This window comes from Fusarium venenatum (genome assembly GCF_020744135.1).
Source record: "Fusarium venenatum strain MPI-CAGE-CH-0201 chromosome Unknown EDB82scaffold_1, whole genome shotgun sequence".
Taxonomy (NCBI): Eukaryota; Fungi; Ascomycota; class Sordariomycetes; order Hypocreales; family Nectriaceae; genus Fusarium; species Fusarium venenatum.
The window spans coordinates 5,048,089-5,066,062 of record NW_027072129.1 but is presented as its reverse complement, the minus strand read 5'-3'; the positions used below and the strand labels follow the sequence as shown (position 1 = coordinate 5,066,062).

Here is a 17,974-nt window from a genome sequence, read left to right as displayed (position 1 = left end):
AATGGCGAATTCGGTCATGAGGGAAGCAAGCTAAATTTCAGCAGGGGTCAGTCGCATCGTTATCGATAACGCGCCGCTGAGCTACGTGAAGCTTCCCCCCACCACTTCCGCCGTCCGGCCCCAGTCTATCAACATCATCATACCTACCACTCGTTATCGCGATAATGTTTCTAAGACCGAGGACGTTGCGCGTGTTGCGCGGCGTGTCGCAGCAGCAAGTGAGGGCATTTGGATTCTCTAGCTCCTCTGGCCAGGGACCAACAGCACCAATGGCTAACATCCCCATGCCGTACATTGAAGAGTCGTCTGTAGGTTACCTCTTGTTCTGAGTCAATGCGCCCAACTAACATACCCAGGCTGCTGGAAGAAAGACATGTCCGTTTAAGGCTGTTATTTGGATGTTGTCAACAAGCTGATGGGTTATAGGGGATATATTTTCCAAGCTTTTACAGGTACGTACAATTTATTCATGTTGTGAACACAGTTCTAACGGCGCCAGGAACGCATCATCTGCCTTAATGGCGAAGTCAACGACTACATGTCCGCCTCGATCGTCGCGCAGCTTCTTTGGCTCGAGTCCGATACCCCGGAAAAACCGATCACGATGTACATCAACTCTCCTGGTGGCTCTGTCACTTCAGGTACTTCCACCGTCAATCATGTCTCTCTTCAATACTCATAGCAGGTTTAGGAATGGCCATTTACGATACCATGACATACATCAAGTCACCAGTTTCGACAGTATGTATAGGAGGCGCTGCGTCAATGGCAGCTATTCTTCTCGCAGGAGGTGAAGCCGGCAAGAGATTCTCGCTCCCTCATAGCTCAATTATGATCCATCAACCTCTTGGTGGGACTAGAGGTCAAGCATCGGACATTATGATTTACGCGAATCAGATCCAAAAGACACGAGAGCAGTCCAACAGGATAATGCAATACCACCTCAACAAAGCCAAAGGTCATGAGAAGTACTCGCTGGAGGAGATCAACGATTTGATGGAGCGAGACAAGTACCTAAGTCCAGAAGAAGCCCTAGATTTGGGCGTTATCGACGAGATCCTAACCAAAAGGCCGGAAACGGAGTCGGAAAAGAAAGAGGGGCAATCCGACGCACCCAAGACGAGCTAGGATTACAAGCTTACCATAAATCCAATGGGTATTAAATATAACAGAGACTGATGTTTCACGCATTTCTCGATCAAGCTCGTTGTTCATACTCGGTAGAGAGTTGGTTCAAAGCATGGTTTGTATAATAATTGTTGAGGAGAGTATATTCATTGACTACACAATCGAGCCAGACTCTTCTACTCTTGACTTGTTAACGAGGTCAACGACTTGAAACTTAATGTTTGACTTAGGCCTTAACAATCTATCTTTGTGCATATTGATTGCATCACTCATAATACCATGATTCTTACCTAAGCTCACAGGACTCTTGTAGGGCAGACTAATATTGCTACAAACTATCGACACTAGATGGTTACAAATGAAATCCAGTGAACAAAATACTGGCGAAAAGAAAGAAGAGAAAAGTTATTTACAAGTGTTCATAATCTTCCACTAGTTGTCGATTCGGAAAACAGCAATGTCATGCTTCTCCAACTTGGCCTGAACAGTCTTGCCCCTGCCCTTGGCGCCAGTCAAAAGCTCCGTCCATGAGTAATCCTGGTCCTTGAGTCCGGGAACTTGTGAGAGGCTCAGCTTTGTGTCGATGTTGCCCTTGCTAGCGACAATGGCAACAACGGTTCCGGACGATAGAGGTCCTGACCAGTAAGGGTAGATCTCGTTGTTGGCTTTGGCAGGGGTTCCGGGAGGGGTGAAAGGCACAGCAGGCTTTGACAGTGAGTCTTGGTTGATCGCAAGGAGGCCCTTGACGGGTATGATTAGTTTATGTCTACAGTATAAGATGTGACTTTAGGTACCTTGTTTGTGATGAGCTTAATCTCTTGGCTGTTGATCTTGGTCATGTCCGTTCCGAGGATGATGGGGGACTTGGTGATGGCCCAAATTGCAAAGTGAGTTCGCTCCTCAGCTGGTGTCAAAGCACCGTTGGCAAGAATCTAAATCTCTGTTAGTCCTCACATTTTTTGCCATTAAGCATAGGCAGTTTATAACCTACCATCATATCGAGGTCATTGTAGCGACCAGGTTGGGTATACTTGAGAATAGGTGCGGCCTGGTTGGCAATTCGCACAACATCTTCCCATTTACCCCAGTTATCGACACTCATACGCCACATGTGGCCAACCTGGGCACCCCAAGTCCAGACCTCATCCCAACCCCAGTTGCAGAGGGAGTAGAGGATATCCTTTCCTGTGTTGCGGAGCATGTCTCTCATCAACTCGTATCCGGGTCTGGAGCTGGGACCCTGGCCGATAGGGCAGGTCTGGATGTCGGCTTGGTTGCCGTTGTAGCATGGCGTGTAACAGTTGTCGTACTTCCAGTAGTCAACACCCCAGCTGGCAAGCAAGTCGGCATCTTGCTTCTCGTGGCCTTGGCTTCCAGGAAAGCCAGCGCAAGTCTTGACACCTCTGTCACCGTAGAGACCAAATTTAAGACCCATTTTATGGATCTCGTCGGCGACGGGCTTGATGCCTCTTGGCCACTTGTTGGGATCGGGTACAAGGTTGCCCTTCGAGTCACGCTGTTTCGTAGACCAACAATCGTCTATGTTGATGTATTGGTATCCGGCGTCCTTTAGACCCATATCAATGAAGGTCTTGGCTGTAGCCAAAGCAACTTTCTCGCTGGCCGCATTGCATTGTCCCTGGTTCTGTTGACGATGTCAGTAATCAGGCAGGGCTTTCGGGTTTCCATGATTAACTTACCCAGCCATTCCATCCCAAAGCTGGGAGTCTTCCAACTTCTCGGGTTGCGAGAGTCTTTCGCTCCGGAAGAGCAGTGGTTAATGTGGCAAGGGCCACGACCCCAATGGACTGAGAAAAAAGCATTATGGAATGAAGCTGGAAGTACTGGTGGATTGCTGTCGAGCAAGTACCAGACTTTCACTCCAAACAGGGCCGCCATTTGCTTTCTTTATATACTTTTTTGCCTCTCATGATAACCAAGACCGTCAATACCATCTGAAGTGCCGGCTAATATGGATGAGTACCGAAGGTTAAATTCGTATAAGTGAAACAATCTCCACTACTCCAACCCCAGAGTCCGGGGAAGTCCCATATCGTAGCTGATCATCAGGCCGGGATTCTATGCGCTTTGAATCAATTGGTGCGGCTCGTCCGAACGTTTCGCTTAGTAGAGGACTTCTCCAGATGGCAGTGCGTTTTTGGACTTGATTCAGTGCTTCCGGACGTGGCGATCCGCCTAATTCGGCTTCGAATGCTACCTTCCTCGTTGTTTCCAAGAATATGTCATTCGATGGAGATCATAGCTGACATGGTTCTCCTCACGACAAAGCTAGGTTTGCTGGAAGATGACGGTCTCTCAGATTCAATTCGAGCGGGTTGAACTTTTCCCGATAGGCTATTCTACAAAGTCCCCGTGGCAGTTCTGCATAGTACAAGCGGGCCAAGGACGATGAAGTCGTGAAGATGTTGACTGCACGTCTGCCCCAGAAGAATGTTTAATAGGCCTTGATATTGGCAGGGATTGATCTGATGAGGGCAATATATGCGAACTGCTAGCCATAGTATTGTATTTTCTATCGATACGAGAAGAAACGCAGGCATGATTGGCTGATGTATTGTGGAATATCAGATATATCGGATGAGAATAGGTTGACGGATACAGATACATTCAAGACGCCAAGACTCTTGAGCAAGGCAACGTAACGATCTAAGATAATGAAGGGATAAAAAGAAGAAACTGGGTTTGCACTGAGTGTATAATTATCTCCTTAATTCAATACAGGAATTTGTCTTTCAAAGGCTTTACTAGTTGGTCCCTCCTCGCTGCGAACCAACAAGTAGTTGAGATTGTTGACACTGGGAAAGCCATAATCGCAGCTTGATTAAGGTCTGGGGTAAGTTGCCCTCAGGGTATCAGAAAAGTTGACCGCTGGAAGCATATCAGACGAAATTAGTAGGTCACTTTATGCTCCTTAGGTAGGCTATATGTCTTAGACAACTTATTTTTACACCCTAAGACTTAGGAGGCCAACATTTTTGCTACCCACTAGGTTGCTCAAATATGAGGGAGTAGAGTATTTTTAATGCAGCCGTCTCGAATGATGATACATTGACGGATTGTATGGGTTGAAACATATCCGTGCTTGATTTTATTGCAGTTTAATTCATTTGTGTCTACCTGTCACTTGACTACTTCTTTGTTATTGTTTCTTGATGCTGCGCCAAAACAAATATTTTCCTTTAATGTACCTGTATAGTCACATCCAAACAGCATTTTTATGACAGTGTCCGGATGTAAGTCTAAATCTCTAGTTGTTTCTCAAAGCATCCGATAATATCTGAGAAATATATTGCTTTTTGTTCTCCAACTTGGCAATTTAAATGTTTATCCAAGTCAAGCATTTCCCGAGACGCTCGGCATTCCAATTGCGGTTTGACGTCAGATTCCCATCTTGAGCCCCACCAAAAAATGCCCCGCGTGCCCCTCCAAGATGTTTAGTTGAGATCTCTAGTTACTTCCTGACGATCTTCTATCAGCAGAAAAAAGTTGTCAATTCTCTTTTCTTTACAATTTACAGTAAATACACAAATCAATATGGAGCACGACACCAAGACCCGTATGTGCTTCCCGAGTCTACCATCGTACACGACTGACCCCACCGACAGCACAGTACAAGACTAGCGATCCTACGTCTTTCGCTCATGAGTCTGTTAAGAAGCGATGGCCTGTCATTCTGGTGAGATGGAACAATATGTCTCATTGAAGCAATCGCTGACTTTTGTAGACCCAAGGAATTGACGATGTCTACCGTGCCGTTACCAAGACCTCCGACCCCGAGAAACTAGCCGAGGGCAAGAAGATCATCGAGAAGATGGCAGGTCTCAAGTACGAAGTCGAACACGATCGCAAGCTTACGTACGACACAACTATACCTCGATGAAGCCACCTTTGACTGACTTAAATAGTCCCATCCCCGATGATGGCTTCACTGAAGAGATTGCGACCTACAACAAGGAGATCGAGGCTCTCGGGCCTGATGCTCACTGGTACGATGTGCCATGGCTCTTTTCCGAATGCTATTTGTATAGGCGCATAAGCTCCATTTTTCGTATGAGCGAGCACTGGAAGAACTACGATATCTTTGCCCGACAAAAGATGGATACTTTCCGATCATCACGGCCCGCTGTCCTCGAGCTCGCCAGCAACTACAGACAATTAGTCGAGCAACTCCGCGCCGATAAAGACTCGACCCACGACCCCGAAGCCGAGGAGACGCTCTTCCAAGAGATGTTTGAGATTTGCCTGTGGGGTAACGCGACTGACTTGTCACTACTCACCAACTTGACCTACGAGGATATTCAGAAGCTGCAGGGTTCCTCGGCTCGTAAGGCGGCCGAGAAGAACATTCTCTGCAATGATCTACCCAAAGCATACGAGATCCTCAAGAAGGCCCAAAATGAAGGCAAGAAGGAGCGCCGTGTTGATATCGTCCTCGACAATGCTGGTTTCGAACTGTATGTTGACATGATCCTGGCCGGCTACCTTCTCTCGGCCGGTCTTGCTACCCAAGTCGTTTTGCGACCCAAGTCCATCCCATGGTTCGTCTCCGATGTCGTGCCCAGCGATTTTAGCGGCCTCCTGAACGCTGTTGCCAACCCTCGTGCACTGTACGACACACCATCAGAGGACGAGGATCTTCAAGGAAAGAAGCCTGAGCCTCTATCCGAAGAGGGAGAGAAAGACCTCCAGTTTCTATTCCAAGAGTGGGCCACATTCCATGCTGAAGGACAACTCATTCTCCGACCCAACCGCTACTGGACCTATGGCGGAAGCTTTTGGCGCTTGCCCTCCGAGAACCCTGAGTTGCACGAGGAGCTCAAGCCTGCTGAGCTTGTTATCTTTAAGGGAGATCTGAACTACCGCAAGCTCACAGCTGATGTAAGCCACCCCTACCAACGTAAGAGATTTATCACTAACATAATACAGGCTGCTTGGCCCCCCACCACACCCTTCACTGAGGCTTTGGGTCCTCTGGGACCCTCTTCAGGTGTCAATGTTCTGTCTCTGCGAACTTGCAAGGCTGATGTTGTCGTTGGCCTTCCTGAGGGTAAGGATGAGGAGTTGAGGCAACTTGAGGGTGGCGGTGGTGATTCTGGTGCCAGGAAGTGGGCATGGAATGGCAAGTGGGCTGTCGTCAACCTTTCTCAAGGTCACTAAGCAATCTTATTAGATAAATTCTGTTGATATGATGATAGATTTGATTAGACGTAAAAACGAAATGATAAAGAATAACATTAGAAGATGTGTGTCCCATTTTTAGCACCTCATGGTACTCAGACTATTCTGCACTTATCGCTGCACACTGATAAACCCGGATCTTAAAAAGAGATAGGAGGGACATTCTTGTATCAAACTATACTGTCAAGTCGTCTGTGCCTGACTGCAACCAGCGGCGAACCATTGCGAGACCCATACTGTCAGTTACTATGACATCTCGAAACACTCGAGAGTCATGTATCATCAATTTGAACATCCCCTAACATGTTTCCCACTTCAATTTCACTTAGTAGCAATCTCGGACTGCTTTCTTTTGTTCTCAATTGCTTCCGACTCCTTTCGCTCTCGCTTCGCTTCTATCTGTGCGATGATATCAGCGTGAATGGTGTTGGGTGTACGGGCACCATTATTACGAACGCGGTCCTGTTTCCCGCCATTAGCCCTATGTTCATGAAAAGCTGCAATTCCTGGGGTTTATACCTGGCCAGGCTCGAGACGTCCATCATGACAGGGATGCATACATCCTTCGGCGTTGGGTCGTGCAGCGAAACACTCGTGCATGGAGACCAAAGACTGAGCAGCTTTGCGATCGGTCAGTACAGTCTGAAGAAGAGAGCTATCGAGAGAAACTAACGGGTGGTTCTGCCTTGGAGGGGGCCCTCGCCTTTAGCAGTAGGGGAAGTGGCTTTCCACTGGTCGAGCACTTCTCTTGTAGGCATGATGGAATGATCGTTTAGGGAAAAGGTAAACTGGGTGTTGAGTGTTTGAGGCGTTGAATTGTTGGATGTATTTGAAGGTGTTAGGTTATGAATGTCTTGAATTCAAGTGTGGAAAGACAGAAATAAGGCGTAAAGGACAGATGATGCTGAACCTTCTATAAAAGTTTGACGTCACTTGGATACTCTAAGTGTTCATAGAGTGTAGGAAATCATGTGGCTTTGTTACGCATCGTGGTTGCACTTGTACAACAGAAAGTTGAGGTAGGTAACGGATGTATGTGGAAGCTCATTGGAGGTTTGTAAGTCAAAAGCTCGGGTAAGAAACGGTAGTGACGATAGGGAAGTGACTAAATCGATCGACCAGGCAGTTACCAAGATACTATTAAATGCCCAAAATGGAACTAAATATGAATGGAATTACTAGATGACGCTCAGGTAAGGCTATCATCTTATGGCATGGGGTTGAATCAGTACCGACAGCCTAGGTCATGCCACGGGTATCAAAAAGTATGGCTAAGAATGACTTTCCTGAGTACATAGAGCCATGCATTAATATATAAAAAGCCTCAAAATGGTATATGATAGTAGAAATATTTTAACACACTGGAGTCAGATTGGATTGTAGTCATTAATTAAATATTAGCCTACTAGTCTTAGTATTTAATTAGAACGTCAGGGTACTTGGGGTAAATGTGGACTACCTGTCAGTTGATCGTCAGTTCCTGATTCTCGGGAGGGAGCCCCACAAATGAACTTACTTCTCCGCGTCAGGTGACGGATGGCTTTAGTTCCCCCATCCTCTTATACAACTTCAAGCTTCTATATTCAATTGCTACATAGTATAATCGTTGACTCCTTTTTGTTTCTCACAACTCTAATGGATATGAATGGAGGGAGACCTCTCATCCCACGCCTTTCAAGCGGTGTGAGTATCCAGAGCCAGAGTACATCAAGTACACGCCCTACAGTCGCGGCCAGGAGGCAGATTCGCTCACGCGATGGATGTTTAACATGCAAGTACGTATAGTACTTCGATTAATGTGCTTGTCCCTGACCGAAAAATAGGAGACGAAAAGTCAAATGCGACGAGCAGAGACCTAGATGTTCACATTGTGAGAGGCTTAATATGGAGTGCAAGTGGCGCCCTCAACAACGTTCAGGAGCTCAAAGGAGACAAGCATCTACCACGGGAACGCTTGCACAGTCTCTTGAGCAAAGTTTGTCGCCAACAGATACGTCACCAGGAACATCTGTGTTCCAACCGGGGCATGCAGTAGACGAAGTGTTTGATTATGCAAGTTTCATGTGGGATTACGGAGACTTTTGGCAACAAGCTTCACCTGAAATGCACCAGAATCAGGGGCTAGAAGCACCCATGCTGGTAGGAAAATTTATGGTTGCACTACGAAAGCCTACTGACACAAACAGACTGCTCAATCGCAGGTCGCATTTCCGGATAGGACGACATTTGTGACACCGTTACAAGCGCCTTCAATGACGCACAGCAATGATAGTCGGGCGACCGATACTAGAGATGGAAGCGAAAGGTTGATGGAATTTTTTGCCAGCTCTGTCAACCCTCCCATTATCGCCGAGGTCGAGACTCAGAAGAAATGGATTTCCATGCGACAAATTGTCATCGGAATGGCCAATGTCTCTCCCATGGTCCGTCACGCAATTATGGCTTTTTCGAACCTTTTACTTTCTAGGAAAGACGGCAATTGGACTATGAGCGATGATGATCATTACCAGCGTGGCGTTGCAGAAGTTGCAAGCCATGATGGTGTGTCCATGTCTGAACATAGCCGTGGACGCGAGCATCTCCTTGCAGCCTTATTCTTTCTCAGCTATATCGATATACTGGAGAGTCGTCTCGATGCCGCGCATTCGAACCTAAAGCGCGCGTACACTCTTTTCCAAGCGAGTAACAAGCATGGCTTGACGCAGGTGGAGAAGCAATTGCTTCTCTGGATTCGACTCCTCGATGGGCGGGCAGTATCTGCTGGGGGCGATGGTTTGTTTCTTACTAAAGACGACGAGGTCCTTTTAGTGGAAGCATCGCCGGCAAGCTTCGATGGGGAACCCGACGACATCTCGAAGAATGACCCTGCGGAAGATATCGAGGACGTACTATTCCAGGTGTTATATCAACCAGGTGTTGTATTTTACCAGAAAGTCCAGAGCTTTATGGGCAGGATCTCCAAGATTGACCCATGGCATCGATCACGTGGTACGGTTGAAGACGAAATCGAGGTTATGAATATCGGTGCTGTCATAGCGGCTGACTTACGCACTCTGTACGAGCATCGACCACCACTGATGGATTATGCCGTAGCAGGCAAGTTGACGCAGCCTCACGTCTCGAAACACCTGGCATTTGTCATCACACGAGCCTTCCGGACATACCTTTCAAACTATTACGCCAGCAAAGTGCATCTTCATCGCGTTGCCTACAAGAGCCTGCCTCTAACGAAAGAGGCGTCAGAAGCTTTGGACCAAATCCGGAAGCTCGCTCGGCAGATTGTGGCCGCCTTGGATACTGATGACACACTTCCCATCAATATGCTATGGCCTCTTTTGATGTTGGGTGTAGAAGAGCAAGACGCTAGCGAAAAGGCTTGGATCAAAACACAGATTCTCAGAATGGAGAAGGTCGCGGGTAATGCACGCATCACGGCGCAAGTGCTAGAGGAAGTCCAGGCTCGGCAAGACGCGGCCAAGGCACGTATGGACATCCGGTCTGTGATGCATGAGGTCTTCAACTCAAGCTTTGCCATCGTCTGAGATCGGGTCGAGATTGGATTCCGATAGCTTGTTCTGCTGCGACGCTGTCATGGTGGTTTCTGACTATCAATTCCGCGACGTCGGTGAATATTTGTCAGACACTTCCAAGCTCATGACACTAGTTGTCTTGGCTTTTGGAATACAGACTACTGACTTGTCTCGGACCATTAATGAATGTCATGCGAATGATCCTGACTGTTCTACTTAACGGTCGGATCGAGGCCCCACACACACTTGTCGAGCCGATCGGATGTGGTGATCTCCAACTTCCCCGCACCAGGCTAAAGTGGGTGAAAGCTGGGGATGACCTCTCCTAATGCATTTACACGACAGATGTCAAAGCCATGACCAGCGAATCGCAGAACTAGAATATGACATGATGCCGCTGTACCAATGGATCCGATGGGAATACAACCAAGACCCCCACTAAGCCAGCGTCAGGCTTGGAACAAAACCCTCGAGGCAGCTCGTTCTTGGTTTTGCAACAATCAACAACCTCTTACTCCAATTCTGTCTTCTTCGACATCGATATTTTCACCATCTCAGCCTTGAGTATTTCAGTTTATATTATATTCATTCAATATGGGATCAATCTCCGCAAAGGGCAAGGCCTTCCCCCCAGGCATTCACGTCCCTTCTTTGACTTGGTTCCAAAATGATGCCAACCAAGAAGTCGACTGGGACCAACAGAGTCGCCATATTGAGTTCCTAGTCAACTCTGGCCTGGATGGCAGTATGTATATACGTAAATTCTCGTCGGACTTCAACTAACAACCTCCAGTCGTAATTGCAGGAACAAACGGAGAGGCGGTCACACTTTCAGCAGCCGAGAAGTCACGACTAGTCCGAACGACGCGCGAGATTGCAACCTCTTGTGGTCGCCCCGATATCACAATCACAATGGGAACCTCGTCCCAAACAACAAGAGACGCCATCAACGAGACGAAACTTGCCAAGGAGGCAGGTGCCGACTTTGTACTCGTTCTGACGCCCAGTTACTTCCACTTCGCTATGACGCAAGATGCTATTGTCGCATTCTTCGAGGAGCTCGCAGACGCTAGCCCTGTCCCCGTTGTTATCTATAACTTCCCTGGCGTTGTAGCTGGTCTCGACGTCAACTCGGAGATGCTGGAGCGTCTGGCTAAGCACCCCAACATTGTCGGCGTGAAGCTTACATGTGGTGGTATCGCAAAGGTCGCCCGTGTGGCAGCCCAATACAAGCCAGAAGAGTTCACTGCTCTTGCTGGTCAGAGCGACTGGCTTGTCCCAGCACTATCTGTCGGTGCCACAGGAGCAGTCACTGGCGTTGCAAACTTGTACCCCAAGACTTGCTTGCGAATCTTTGACCTGTACATGGCTGGCAAGACAAAGGAAGCTGAGGCCGCACAGCTTGAGTTGGCCAAGATGGAATGGGGATTCGCCAAGGGTGGTATCAACGGCACCAAGTGGATTGTGGCCAAGCTTCTGGGATACCCCTCTGGCAGCTGCCACTGCAGGAAGCCCTACCCTCAGTATGTTGATGAGAGTAAACAGGACTGGATTCATAGTGTTGTTGAGCCTCTTTCGGCTGTTGAGAAGGGTCTCGGCAAGAGGGGTTCTGATATCTAGATGGGGTTATAGATGAGCTTATGACATATATAAAAATTTATTACATTACAAAATTTGGCATTCGTATTTCCATCTCGATGAGTTACTATGAGATAGAATGACTATTTGAATTCTGCAATTTTTCCCTGTGGCTCTATATGAGTACGAATGTGTTGTGATGTTTTAGAGAATTGTATTCACTACTCGAATCGCATATACAAATTTGGTGATTTACAGTCGTTGCTCGGATCTTTTTAGTCATGTCTAGCTAGCAAATAATTGTCATAGCAATTGCAATGGCCAGATCTTGTGAGTCTTGTGCCAATTCTTGGCCTTGGTACCTCGCTCCAATTCCGCGTCTCAGGCAATTGAGCGAAAAGAAAACGGAAATCATGAGATATGATATCTTGATTTTGTTTATAGAAGTGGACTAAGCTGTCTTCCCCCGCATCGGCAAACTCAATCCTCCAATCGCCTCTTCCCCTCGCATCGGCTCGCCTGTCGGGTTTGGTACATTCTCCAAGACTTGAACCCTGCATCGTTCATGCATGAGACCATGACTCGTAAAAGAGAGAGAAAAACATGTTTGTGATGACTCTGTTGCTCCACACAATCCCCAGGTTTCCGTTTCCCCACGCCCCCGGATTTGTCAATTGGAGAGATTATGCTTTAAATACCGTTACCGATCCTGGATCAACCAACGCTCTTGAAGACATGGTTCCACAGGGTTTTCTCCTTATCTCTTAATCAATCTGTCTCAGCTTCAAGTATAACATTTACTTGTTCACGATATAGACATCACTATGGGTGGCTTTCGTGCTGTCGAAGATCGGCCTACGCCAAAGGAGGTGTACAATTGGCGTCTCTACACCGAAGCAGCAGTTATTGCTACAGGATCTCTACTGTAAGTTTCACATCGTTAACCCAAAGTTCAGGCCACTAACAGGATGGAAGATTTGGTTACGATTCCGCTTTCATTGGTACCACCATTGCTCGCGATAGCTTCAAGCGCGATTTCAATATTCAGCCTAGCCAACAGGCTGATATTTCGTCCAACATCACTGCGACGTTCCAGGCTGGTGCCTTTTTCGGTGCCATCATCTGTTTCTTGAGTATGTTCTCGTAGATTGAAATTTGGAGATACAATTGCTGATACATCTGGACAGTCACTGAAAAGATTGGTCGAAAATGGGCTCTTCAGGCTAACGTTGCCGTCTTCCTCATCGGCGCTATCCTCATGACTGCCGCAACTCATCAGCTGTCTTATATCTGTAAGCCAGCCTTACAAGCTTGATAGTATCGACATCTAACAACTTCAGACGCCGGTCGTGCTCTTACAGGAATCGCATGCGGAGCCATCACAGCCACAGTACCCAGCTACATCGCCGAGCTTTCCATCGTTTCCATCCGCGGTATTCTCACTGGCCTTTTCGAAGTCACATACCAGACTGGATCTCTGATTGGTTTTTGGATCAACTATGGCATCAACCAGAACATGAACCCCAACTCTGCAGCGGCATGGCGTGTCCCCATGGCTGTTCAAATTGCCCCTGCCGCTGTTCTGTTCGTCGGTGGCTTCTTCCTGCATGAGAGTCCTCTTTGGTTGATGCGCAATAACCGTGAGGAGGATGCGACAAAGGCTCTTGAGAGTCTTCGACAGATTCCCCGTGACCATAAGTGTAAGTTTGGCATCTCGCACTTACAAAAAAGAGGACACTGACAACGTGATAGATCTCCAGGAAGATCTCGATATGATTCGCAAGCGTCTCGCAGATGAGGCTCGCGTTGCTAGCCGATTCGGAACGGGACCTTGGGCTCTTTTCCGCGGCGCGATTTCTGAACTGACCAAGAAGGGCATGCGAAACCGTGTCTTGCTTGTCTTTTGCTCTTTTGCCCTGCAGAACATGTCTGGTGCTGCCGGTACGGTCCTTCATCTGCTTTCTACTATGATAAAGCCAACTAACAGTTTGTAGCCATCAACTACTACTCTCCCACTCTTTTCGGATCGCTTGGTATCAAGGATGTCGCTTTGTACACTGGAGTTTACGGTCTCGTCAAAGGTATGCTCAACAAATATCTATTCACCGTGCTTTCTCTGACTCCCTACAGCTGTTGCATCCATCATCTTCTACGGTGCCCTTATTGATATCTGGGGACGACGAAACCCGACCATCATTTCATCTGCCTTTTGCTCAGCTTGTCTTTGGATCGTGGGTGCCTATGTCAAGATCGGACATCCTGCTTCTATCATCGCCGAGGGCAAGGAGTTGTCTCCATCAACTGCCGCTGGTGGTAAGGCTGCCACAGCCATGATAATGGTCTACTCTGTCTTGTAAGCTCCCCTCCTCGTTTTTGGTGATGAAATCAGTATGCTGATTCGTTATAGCTGGTCTTTTGGTCTGAACGGTATCCCCTGGATCGTTTCTGCTGAGATCTTCCCCGGTGCTCTGCGTACTTTGACAGGCACATACGCTGCCTGTGTGCAATGGTAAGGCATCTTCACTACTCCTCTTGGCCAACAATGATCTAACTTTATATAGGCTCACTCAATTCGCCATCACAAAGGCCCTCCCCTACATCTTCAAGTCCTTCGGCTATGGAACATGGTTCTTCTTCGCGTGCTGGATGATCATCGCCACTGTATGGGCTTTCTTCTTCCTTCCTGAGACCAAGGGCAAGACCCTTGAAGAGATGGATGTCATGTTTGGCTACGTGCACGACCGTGCGCCCACCGAGAGCGACGATATGGGCGGCAAGCTTGGTGCCAAGGCATCAGTTACCGAACATAGGGAAGATAGCGTCTGAGCAGGTTTGTGTATAATGTAGATTTATTTTGAGGAGCCTCTCTGCTCGTCGGCATAGTGCGTTGCTGCCAGTTGCACCGCGCCTTAGATTCAGTGCGGTAATAAACAAAGTTTCAATGTTATTTTATGGTGCACAATGGTACACTATGGTGAGCTTGCAGTCTATAGAGACGATGGCAAGAGATGAAGTTATTAGGTCAGTATTAGCTATTTAGACTAGACTTCTCAGGCTATTTATTCCTGTACCCCAAACGTGGAGGCCAGCCTTTCTACCAGTCACTCGACCAAACGAATTCGATAAACGAATGACCCGAAAATAGCTACGTCTCGCAGTTTCTTTGCCTTTGAAAGCGTGGCCGGTTGTTATTTTCGGCATCTTCAATACTAGCACGCACACATGCACACACAAGGCGATGATACCCCTGCCAAGAGAACAAAGAACAAAGAAAACGAGTTGTCTTTGAAACAGATACGAGAATCTCTATGTCAATTTATTCGTTGTTGGATGTTTGTTTCATGCTTTAGTTACAGATACCTATTAAAATAAATGGTGGCGTTTGTTGGTGTGATATAACTAATACTCATGTTCAGAGTTGCGATATAAGAAGGCAGGACAACGGCCATGTATAACAATATCCGAAAATAAATTACTGTACCTATCTTTGAAACACTTCTAATGACTATAGAGTTCCAAACCTCTCACCAATTTTTCTTTGCAGTTACATACAGTCAACTACTCCAATACACATCAGTTCAAAATGGAGACTGTCACCCCGGTACTATTGATGCGTCAAGCATCTCAGGCTCCTCCAAGTCCAAACAGACCCTCAAACCCAGCTATTGCCAGCCAATTCACCGGGTCAGTTCAACAGACGACTTCTTCATCCTCACCATACCCCAGTAGTGGAAGGCAGGGCGCCTGGATGGGAAGTGTCGGCTTCACAACTCGTTTCACAAGAGACACTATGGGCTACGGCCGAGTGACGCAAACACCAGCTATCGTTTATGAGCCCGAACCTCTCCAACCTCTTTTTGGAGGCATAGTTCCTTTGTCATCATTACCGGAACCTACAAGCGAGAGCATGAAGATGCCGCCATCGGGGCATAGAATAGGAGGGGATATGGCATGGCTCTTTGGGCGGCCTCAATCTGGATACGTTGAGAGACCAAAAATCACCACTTGCAATGGTGAACAAAGACTAGTGGCGCAAAGAATGTATATCAGCCGCGGCTTTAGAGACGCTGGAATGAGTCGTTAAATGGGTATAGATCAGGATCAAGATTGTCAACGGGGCCAGTATACTAGACTAATGGGTATAGACATCATAAGTACATAATTCATAACTCGTTTCAATGATTAGCCACTTTTTCCTGTCCCTGAACCTCGACGACGCTCACATTTGGAGGGTTCTGTGCTTCAACAAACGGTTGCTTCTTCCAGTGACGCGCAGGAATACCATCTCGGAAGAAACCGTTGATCTCTTCAATGCTACGTCCTGTGACTTCACCAACGCAAAAGTATACATAGGTCAATGACACGAAGCAAAGGCCTGTGTACACAAAACCTGTCTTGGGACCGAGATCGGCAGAGTAGTACAGATAGGGCAGAGTAAAGACTGTGACCCAGACCGTAATCCAGAATGAGGCAACGGCGACAGCATAGATCTTGTTGCGGTTTCTTCCAACTGCCATTTCAGAAGCCTAAGATATCATGTTAGAAAAGCATCGGCAAGGGGGAGACATACTCACAATCGTCCAGCCAAGAGGTCCCCAAGCAAAATTAAAGGCCACAATCTCAATGATGACAAAACTGATAATCACTTTGCCAACTGTCTCACTTGGTTGTCCACCAGGAATACCCAGACATCCAACTACAAAGATAGACACAGTCATGATTCCCGTAGTAATCAGCAGAAGAGGTCGTCTTGGGATCTTGTTAGCCAGCAACACCGCTGCAAGGACAACAAAGACTTGGATAATAAAGACAATAAGCGTCATGAGGAATGGGTCGCGCAGACCAATTGCCTTGGAGAAGATGGTTCCGAAGTAATAGAACCACTGGATCCCGTTGATTTGCTGAGCGACCAAAGCGCCGGCGCTGTGGATGACTTTACGACGCTCGACGGGGTCTGTTATAAGTTGCATCCATGCGCTCTCTGCGTCATCGATGTGATCCTTCGCAGAGTCTTTTTCGATGCTCTGAATCACGGCTTGGCAATCGTACTGCTTGTCCTCGCGGTGAAGTACGCGCAGAGAGCGCATTGCTTTATCGTGTTGTCCACGGCGTAATAACCATCGCGGCGACTCTGGTAACCAAGTGATACCAAGCAGCAGTATCAGTGGAAATATCAACTGGAACCCAATGGGAAATCGATACGCAAAGGTTGTGTCGTTGTGGATCACACTTCGGTTTATACCAGCTGCGATGATCTGCGATATAGACAAGACGAGCTGCCAGCACATAAGGAGTGGACTTCTCAACCCCTCTGGCGCAACCTCCTACAAGTTGACCACTGATAAGCAAAAACCGAGCATATTTCACAAAGTTTCAAAGAGACATACTCCCATGTACAAGGGCGAAGTAACGGAAAAGTTACCCACGCCAAAACCCGAGATGGCTCTACCAGCCGTGATGAGAGCACGGCTCGAGGTGGTGGAAAGTTGCATTACAACACCGATGATAACAGTGATAGCGCCGGACATGAATGCTCCCTTTCGGCCGAATAGGTCATTGATGGGAGCTGCCAATAGCGATCCCACCAATTCGCCCACGTTAATCATGCTCGTCATGACAGCCAAGTCGGTGGGGGAGATCTCATATTCGTCCTGGGCACCAGACACTGGTGTGGCAAAGTCGCGTACAAAGACATCTTTTGATGATATCAGCTAAACAACACTAATATCTGGTGTAATTTAGTTTTGGAGAAATCGAACAAAAAAAAAGTAACATACCGAGAGTCGAAACCCCGGTAAAGTAAACGCCCTCATAACCATACAGGCAAGCACCCAAAGCTGCAAAGCCGCAGCAGAGCCAGACATAGGGATGTCTAATCCGGAAGAACATGTTCCGACTCTGTAACTTTCTCTTGATTCAGTTTCTGTTCGTTTTGTAATTAATATTTCTCCGCGGGAAATAGAACGAAGTCCGGCGCGCGGGCGTCGACAGGGCTGAAAGGGAGGGGAGGATACTCTTTCTTCCCCCCGTGCCTTGGTCTTTGCTCTCTGTCTCTGGTTTCTGACACAAACCGGCAAAGGCTTTCTGGGTTTAGTTGACTATGGCTAGTTGGGTTTTAGATGAGGGGGGGAGATTGCAATTTGCGGTTCCGATGCAGTAGATTGATTAGTGAGTGGATCAAATGGAGAGGGTATCCTTGAAGAAAGAGACTGTGATGGATACTTTGACGTTGTTGATGAGGGAGAAGAAGGAGGAGAAAAAGAGAGGCTCCGGAAAGAATACAACGTCACATACGAAAAATGACTGAATCACGAGTTTGTCTTGGCCTGATCATGATGTCTACCAACAAAAGTTCCCTTGCAACTCCCCCTTTTTTTGCCTGCACCTACCTTGCAATGGCTTTTGAGGCTTTGGCTGATAAGCTGATGTTTTAATTCTAGAACATATTCTCCCGTAAGCCTCATTGTTGTTCAACCTAGTCATGTATTCATAGTAATGTCTCTGTCTGGGTCCTTACTATTCAGGATCAGGTTAGGGGC

The 17,974-nt window shown here is 47.4% G+C and overlaps 9 protein-coding genes across 9 annotated transcripts; 6 read left to right on the top strand and 3 right to left on the bottom strand.

Annotated features, from left to right (window-relative positions):
• Positions 1–118: 118 nt before the first annotated feature.
• Positions 119–1,128, top strand: EDB82DRAFT_571438 (Clp protease-domain-containing protein; the record flags this gene model as incomplete). Its single annotated transcript, XM_065609917.1, has 5 exons — positions 119–308; positions 357–375; positions 427–452; positions 500–641; positions 686–1,128. The coding sequence occupies exons 1-5, from the start codon at positions 165–167 to the stop codon at positions 1,126–1,128; spliced, it is 774 nt and encodes a 257-aa protein (XP_065465594.1). The 5' UTR covers positions 119–164.
• A 216-nt stretch (positions 1,129–1,344) lies between these two features.
• Positions 1,345–3,217, bottom strand: EDB82DRAFT_49148 (glycoside hydrolase superfamily). Its single transcript, XM_025730530.2, has 4 exons — positions 2,829–3,217; positions 2,120–2,773; positions 1,923–2,060; positions 1,345–1,869 (listed from the first exon to the last, which is right to left on the bottom strand). The coding sequence occupies exons 1-4, from the start codon at positions 2,949–2,951 to the stop codon at positions 1,561–1,563; spliced, it is 1,224 nt and encodes a 407-aa protein (XP_025589646.1). The 5' UTR covers positions 2,952–3,217; the 3' UTR covers positions 1,345–1,560.
• A 1,396-nt stretch (positions 3,218–4,613) lies between these two features.
• On the top strand, positions 4,614–6,388 carry EDB82DRAFT_486840 (uncharacterized protein). The gene is made up of 5 exons (XM_025730531.2): positions 4,614–4,705; positions 4,755–4,825; positions 4,874–5,004; positions 5,055–6,027; positions 6,076–6,388. The coding sequence occupies exons 1-5, from the start codon at positions 4,684–4,686 to the stop codon at positions 6,304–6,306; spliced, it is 1,428 nt and encodes a 475-aa protein (XP_025589647.1). The 5' UTR covers positions 4,614–4,683; the 3' UTR covers positions 6,307–6,388.
• EDB82DRAFT_532772 (uncharacterized protein) lies at positions 6,389–7,515 on the bottom strand. The gene is made up of 3 exons (XM_025730533.2): positions 7,001–7,515; positions 6,847–6,947; positions 6,389–6,789 (listed from the first exon to the last, which is right to left on the bottom strand). Exons 1-3 carry the CDS (start codon positions 7,083–7,085, stop codon positions 6,649–6,651), a joined length of 327 nt encoding a protein of 108 aa, XP_025589648.1. The 5' UTR covers positions 7,086–7,515; the 3' UTR covers positions 6,389–6,648.
• A 379-nt stretch (positions 7,516–7,894) lies between these two features.
• On the top strand, positions 7,895–10,160 carry EDB82DRAFT_49089 (fungal-specific transcription factor domain-containing protein). The gene is made up of 3 exons (XM_025730534.2): positions 7,895–8,102; positions 8,151–8,466; positions 8,514–10,160. The coding sequence occupies exons 1-3, from the start codon at positions 7,963–7,965 to the stop codon at positions 9,867–9,869; spliced, it is 1,812 nt and encodes a 603-aa protein (XP_025589649.2). The 5' UTR covers positions 7,895–7,962; the 3' UTR covers positions 9,870–10,160.
• A 419-nt stretch (positions 10,161–10,579) lies between these two features.
• On the top strand, positions 10,580–11,536 carry EDB82DRAFT_486831 (uncharacterized protein). Its single transcript, XM_065608291.1, has one exon. It carries the CDS (start codon positions 10,770–10,772, stop codon positions 11,475–11,477), a length of 708 nt encoding a protein of 235 aa, XP_065465593.1. The 5' UTR covers positions 10,580–10,769; the 3' UTR covers positions 11,478–11,536.
• A 540-nt stretch (positions 11,537–12,076) lies between these two features.
• On the top strand, positions 12,077–14,509 carry EDB82DRAFT_486830 (general substrate transporter). Its single transcript, XM_025730536.2, has 9 exons — positions 12,077–12,360; positions 12,411–12,568; positions 12,623–12,727; positions 12,776–13,135; positions 13,188–13,376; positions 13,430–13,516; positions 13,566–13,788; positions 13,843–13,944; positions 13,997–14,509. The coding sequence occupies exons 1-9, from the start codon at positions 12,260–12,262 to the stop codon at positions 14,259–14,261; spliced, it is 1,590 nt and encodes a 529-aa protein (XP_025589651.1). The 5' UTR covers positions 12,077–12,259; the 3' UTR covers positions 14,262–14,509.
• A 358-nt stretch (positions 14,510–14,867) lies between these two features.
• Positions 14,868–15,519, top strand: EDB82DRAFT_532768 (uncharacterized protein; the record flags this gene model as incomplete). The annotated part of the gene is made up of 1 exon (XM_025730537.2): positions 14,868–15,519. Exon 1 carries the CDS (start codon positions 15,019–15,021, stop codon positions 15,517–15,519), a length of 501 nt encoding a protein of 166 aa, XP_025589652.1. The 5' UTR covers positions 14,868–15,018.
• Positions 15,520–17,728, bottom strand: EDB82DRAFT_486823 (general substrate transporter). Its single transcript, XM_025730538.2, has 4 exons — positions 17,213–17,728; positions 16,823–17,130; positions 16,010–16,759; positions 15,520–15,961 (listed from the first exon to the last, which is right to left on the bottom strand). Exons 1-4 carry the CDS (start codon positions 17,322–17,324, stop codon positions 15,611–15,613), a joined length of 1,521 nt encoding a protein of 506 aa, XP_025589653.1. The 5' UTR covers positions 17,325–17,728; the 3' UTR covers positions 15,520–15,610.
• Positions 17,729–17,974: the final 246 nt, after the last annotated feature.

Bases quoted from the DNA above. Each gene is read 5' to 3' on its own strand.
- EDB82DRAFT_532772 (XM_025730533.2), bottom strand. From the start codon at position 7,085: ATGCCTACAAGAGAAGTGCTCGACCAGTGGAAAGCCACTTCCCCTACT. The intron at 6,948-7,000 runs GTTAGTTTCTCT...CCGATCGCAAAG, and splicing joins CCTCCAAGGCAGAACCACCC to CTGCTCAGTCTTTGGTCTCC. The intron at 6,790-6,846 runs GTATAAACCCCA...GGCGGGAAACAG, and splicing joins GACGTCTCGAGCCTGGCCAG to GACCGCGTTCGTAATAATGG.
- EDB82DRAFT_49148 (XM_025730530.2), bottom strand. From the start codon at position 2,951: ATGCTTTTTTCTCAGTCCATTGGGGTCGTGGCCCTTGCCACATTAACC. The intron at 2,774-2,828 runs GTAAGTTAATCA...CATCGTCAACAG, and splicing joins CTTTGGGATGGAATGGCTGG to AACCAGGGACAATGCAATGC. The intron at 1,870-1,922 runs GTACCTAAAGTC...ATACCCGTCAAG, and splicing joins TTAAGCTCATCACAAACAAG to GGCCTCCTTGCGATCAACCA.
- EDB82DRAFT_486840 (XM_025730531.2), top strand. From the start codon at position 4,684: ATGGAGCACGACACCAAGACCC. The intron at 4,826-4,873 runs GTGAGATGGAAC...TGACTTTTGTAG, and splicing joins AGCGATGGCCTGTCATTCTG to ACCCAAGGAATTGACGATGT. The intron at 5,005-5,054 runs GTACGACACAAC...TGACTTAAATAG, and splicing joins GAACACGATCGCAAGCTTAC to TCCCATCCCCGATGATGGCT.
- EDB82DRAFT_486831 (XM_065608291.1), top strand. From the start codon at position 10,770: ATGGGAACCTCGTCCCAAACAACAAGAGACGCCATCAACGAGACGAAA.
- EDB82DRAFT_486823 (XM_025730538.2), bottom strand. From the start codon at position 17,324: ATGTTCTTCCGGATTAGACATCCCTATGTCTGGCTCTGCTGCGGCTTT. The intron at 16,760-16,822 runs GTATGTCTCTTT...GTCAACTTGTAG, and splicing joins CTTCGCCCTTGTACATGGGA to GAGGTTGCGCCAGAGGGGTT. The intron at 15,962-16,009 runs GTGAGTATGTCT...ATGATATCTTAG, and splicing joins GACCTCTTGGCTGGACGATT to GCTTCTGAAATGGCAGTTGG.
- EDB82DRAFT_49089 (XM_025730534.2), top strand. From the start codon at position 7,963: ATGGATATGAATGGAGGGAGACCTCTCATCCCACGCCTTTCAAGCGGT. The intron at 8,103-8,150 runs GTACGTATAGTA...ACCGAAAAATAG, and splicing joins GATGGATGTTTAACATGCAA to GAGACGAAAAGTCAAATGCG. The intron at 8,467-8,513 runs GTAGGAAAATTT...TGACACAAACAG, and splicing joins GGCTAGAAGCACCCATGCTG to ACTGCTCAATCGCAGGTCGC.
- EDB82DRAFT_486830 (XM_025730536.2), top strand. From the start codon at position 12,260: ATGGGTGGCTTTCGTGCTGTCGAAGATCGGCCTACGCCAAAGGAGGTG. The intron at 12,569-12,622 runs GTATGTTCTCGT...ACATCTGGACAG, and splicing joins TGCCATCATCTGTTTCTTGA to TCACTGAAAAGATTGGTCGA. The intron at 13,945-13,996 runs GTAAGGCATCTT...AACTTTATATAG, and splicing joins TACGCTGCCTGTGTGCAATG to GCTCACTCAATTCGCCATCA.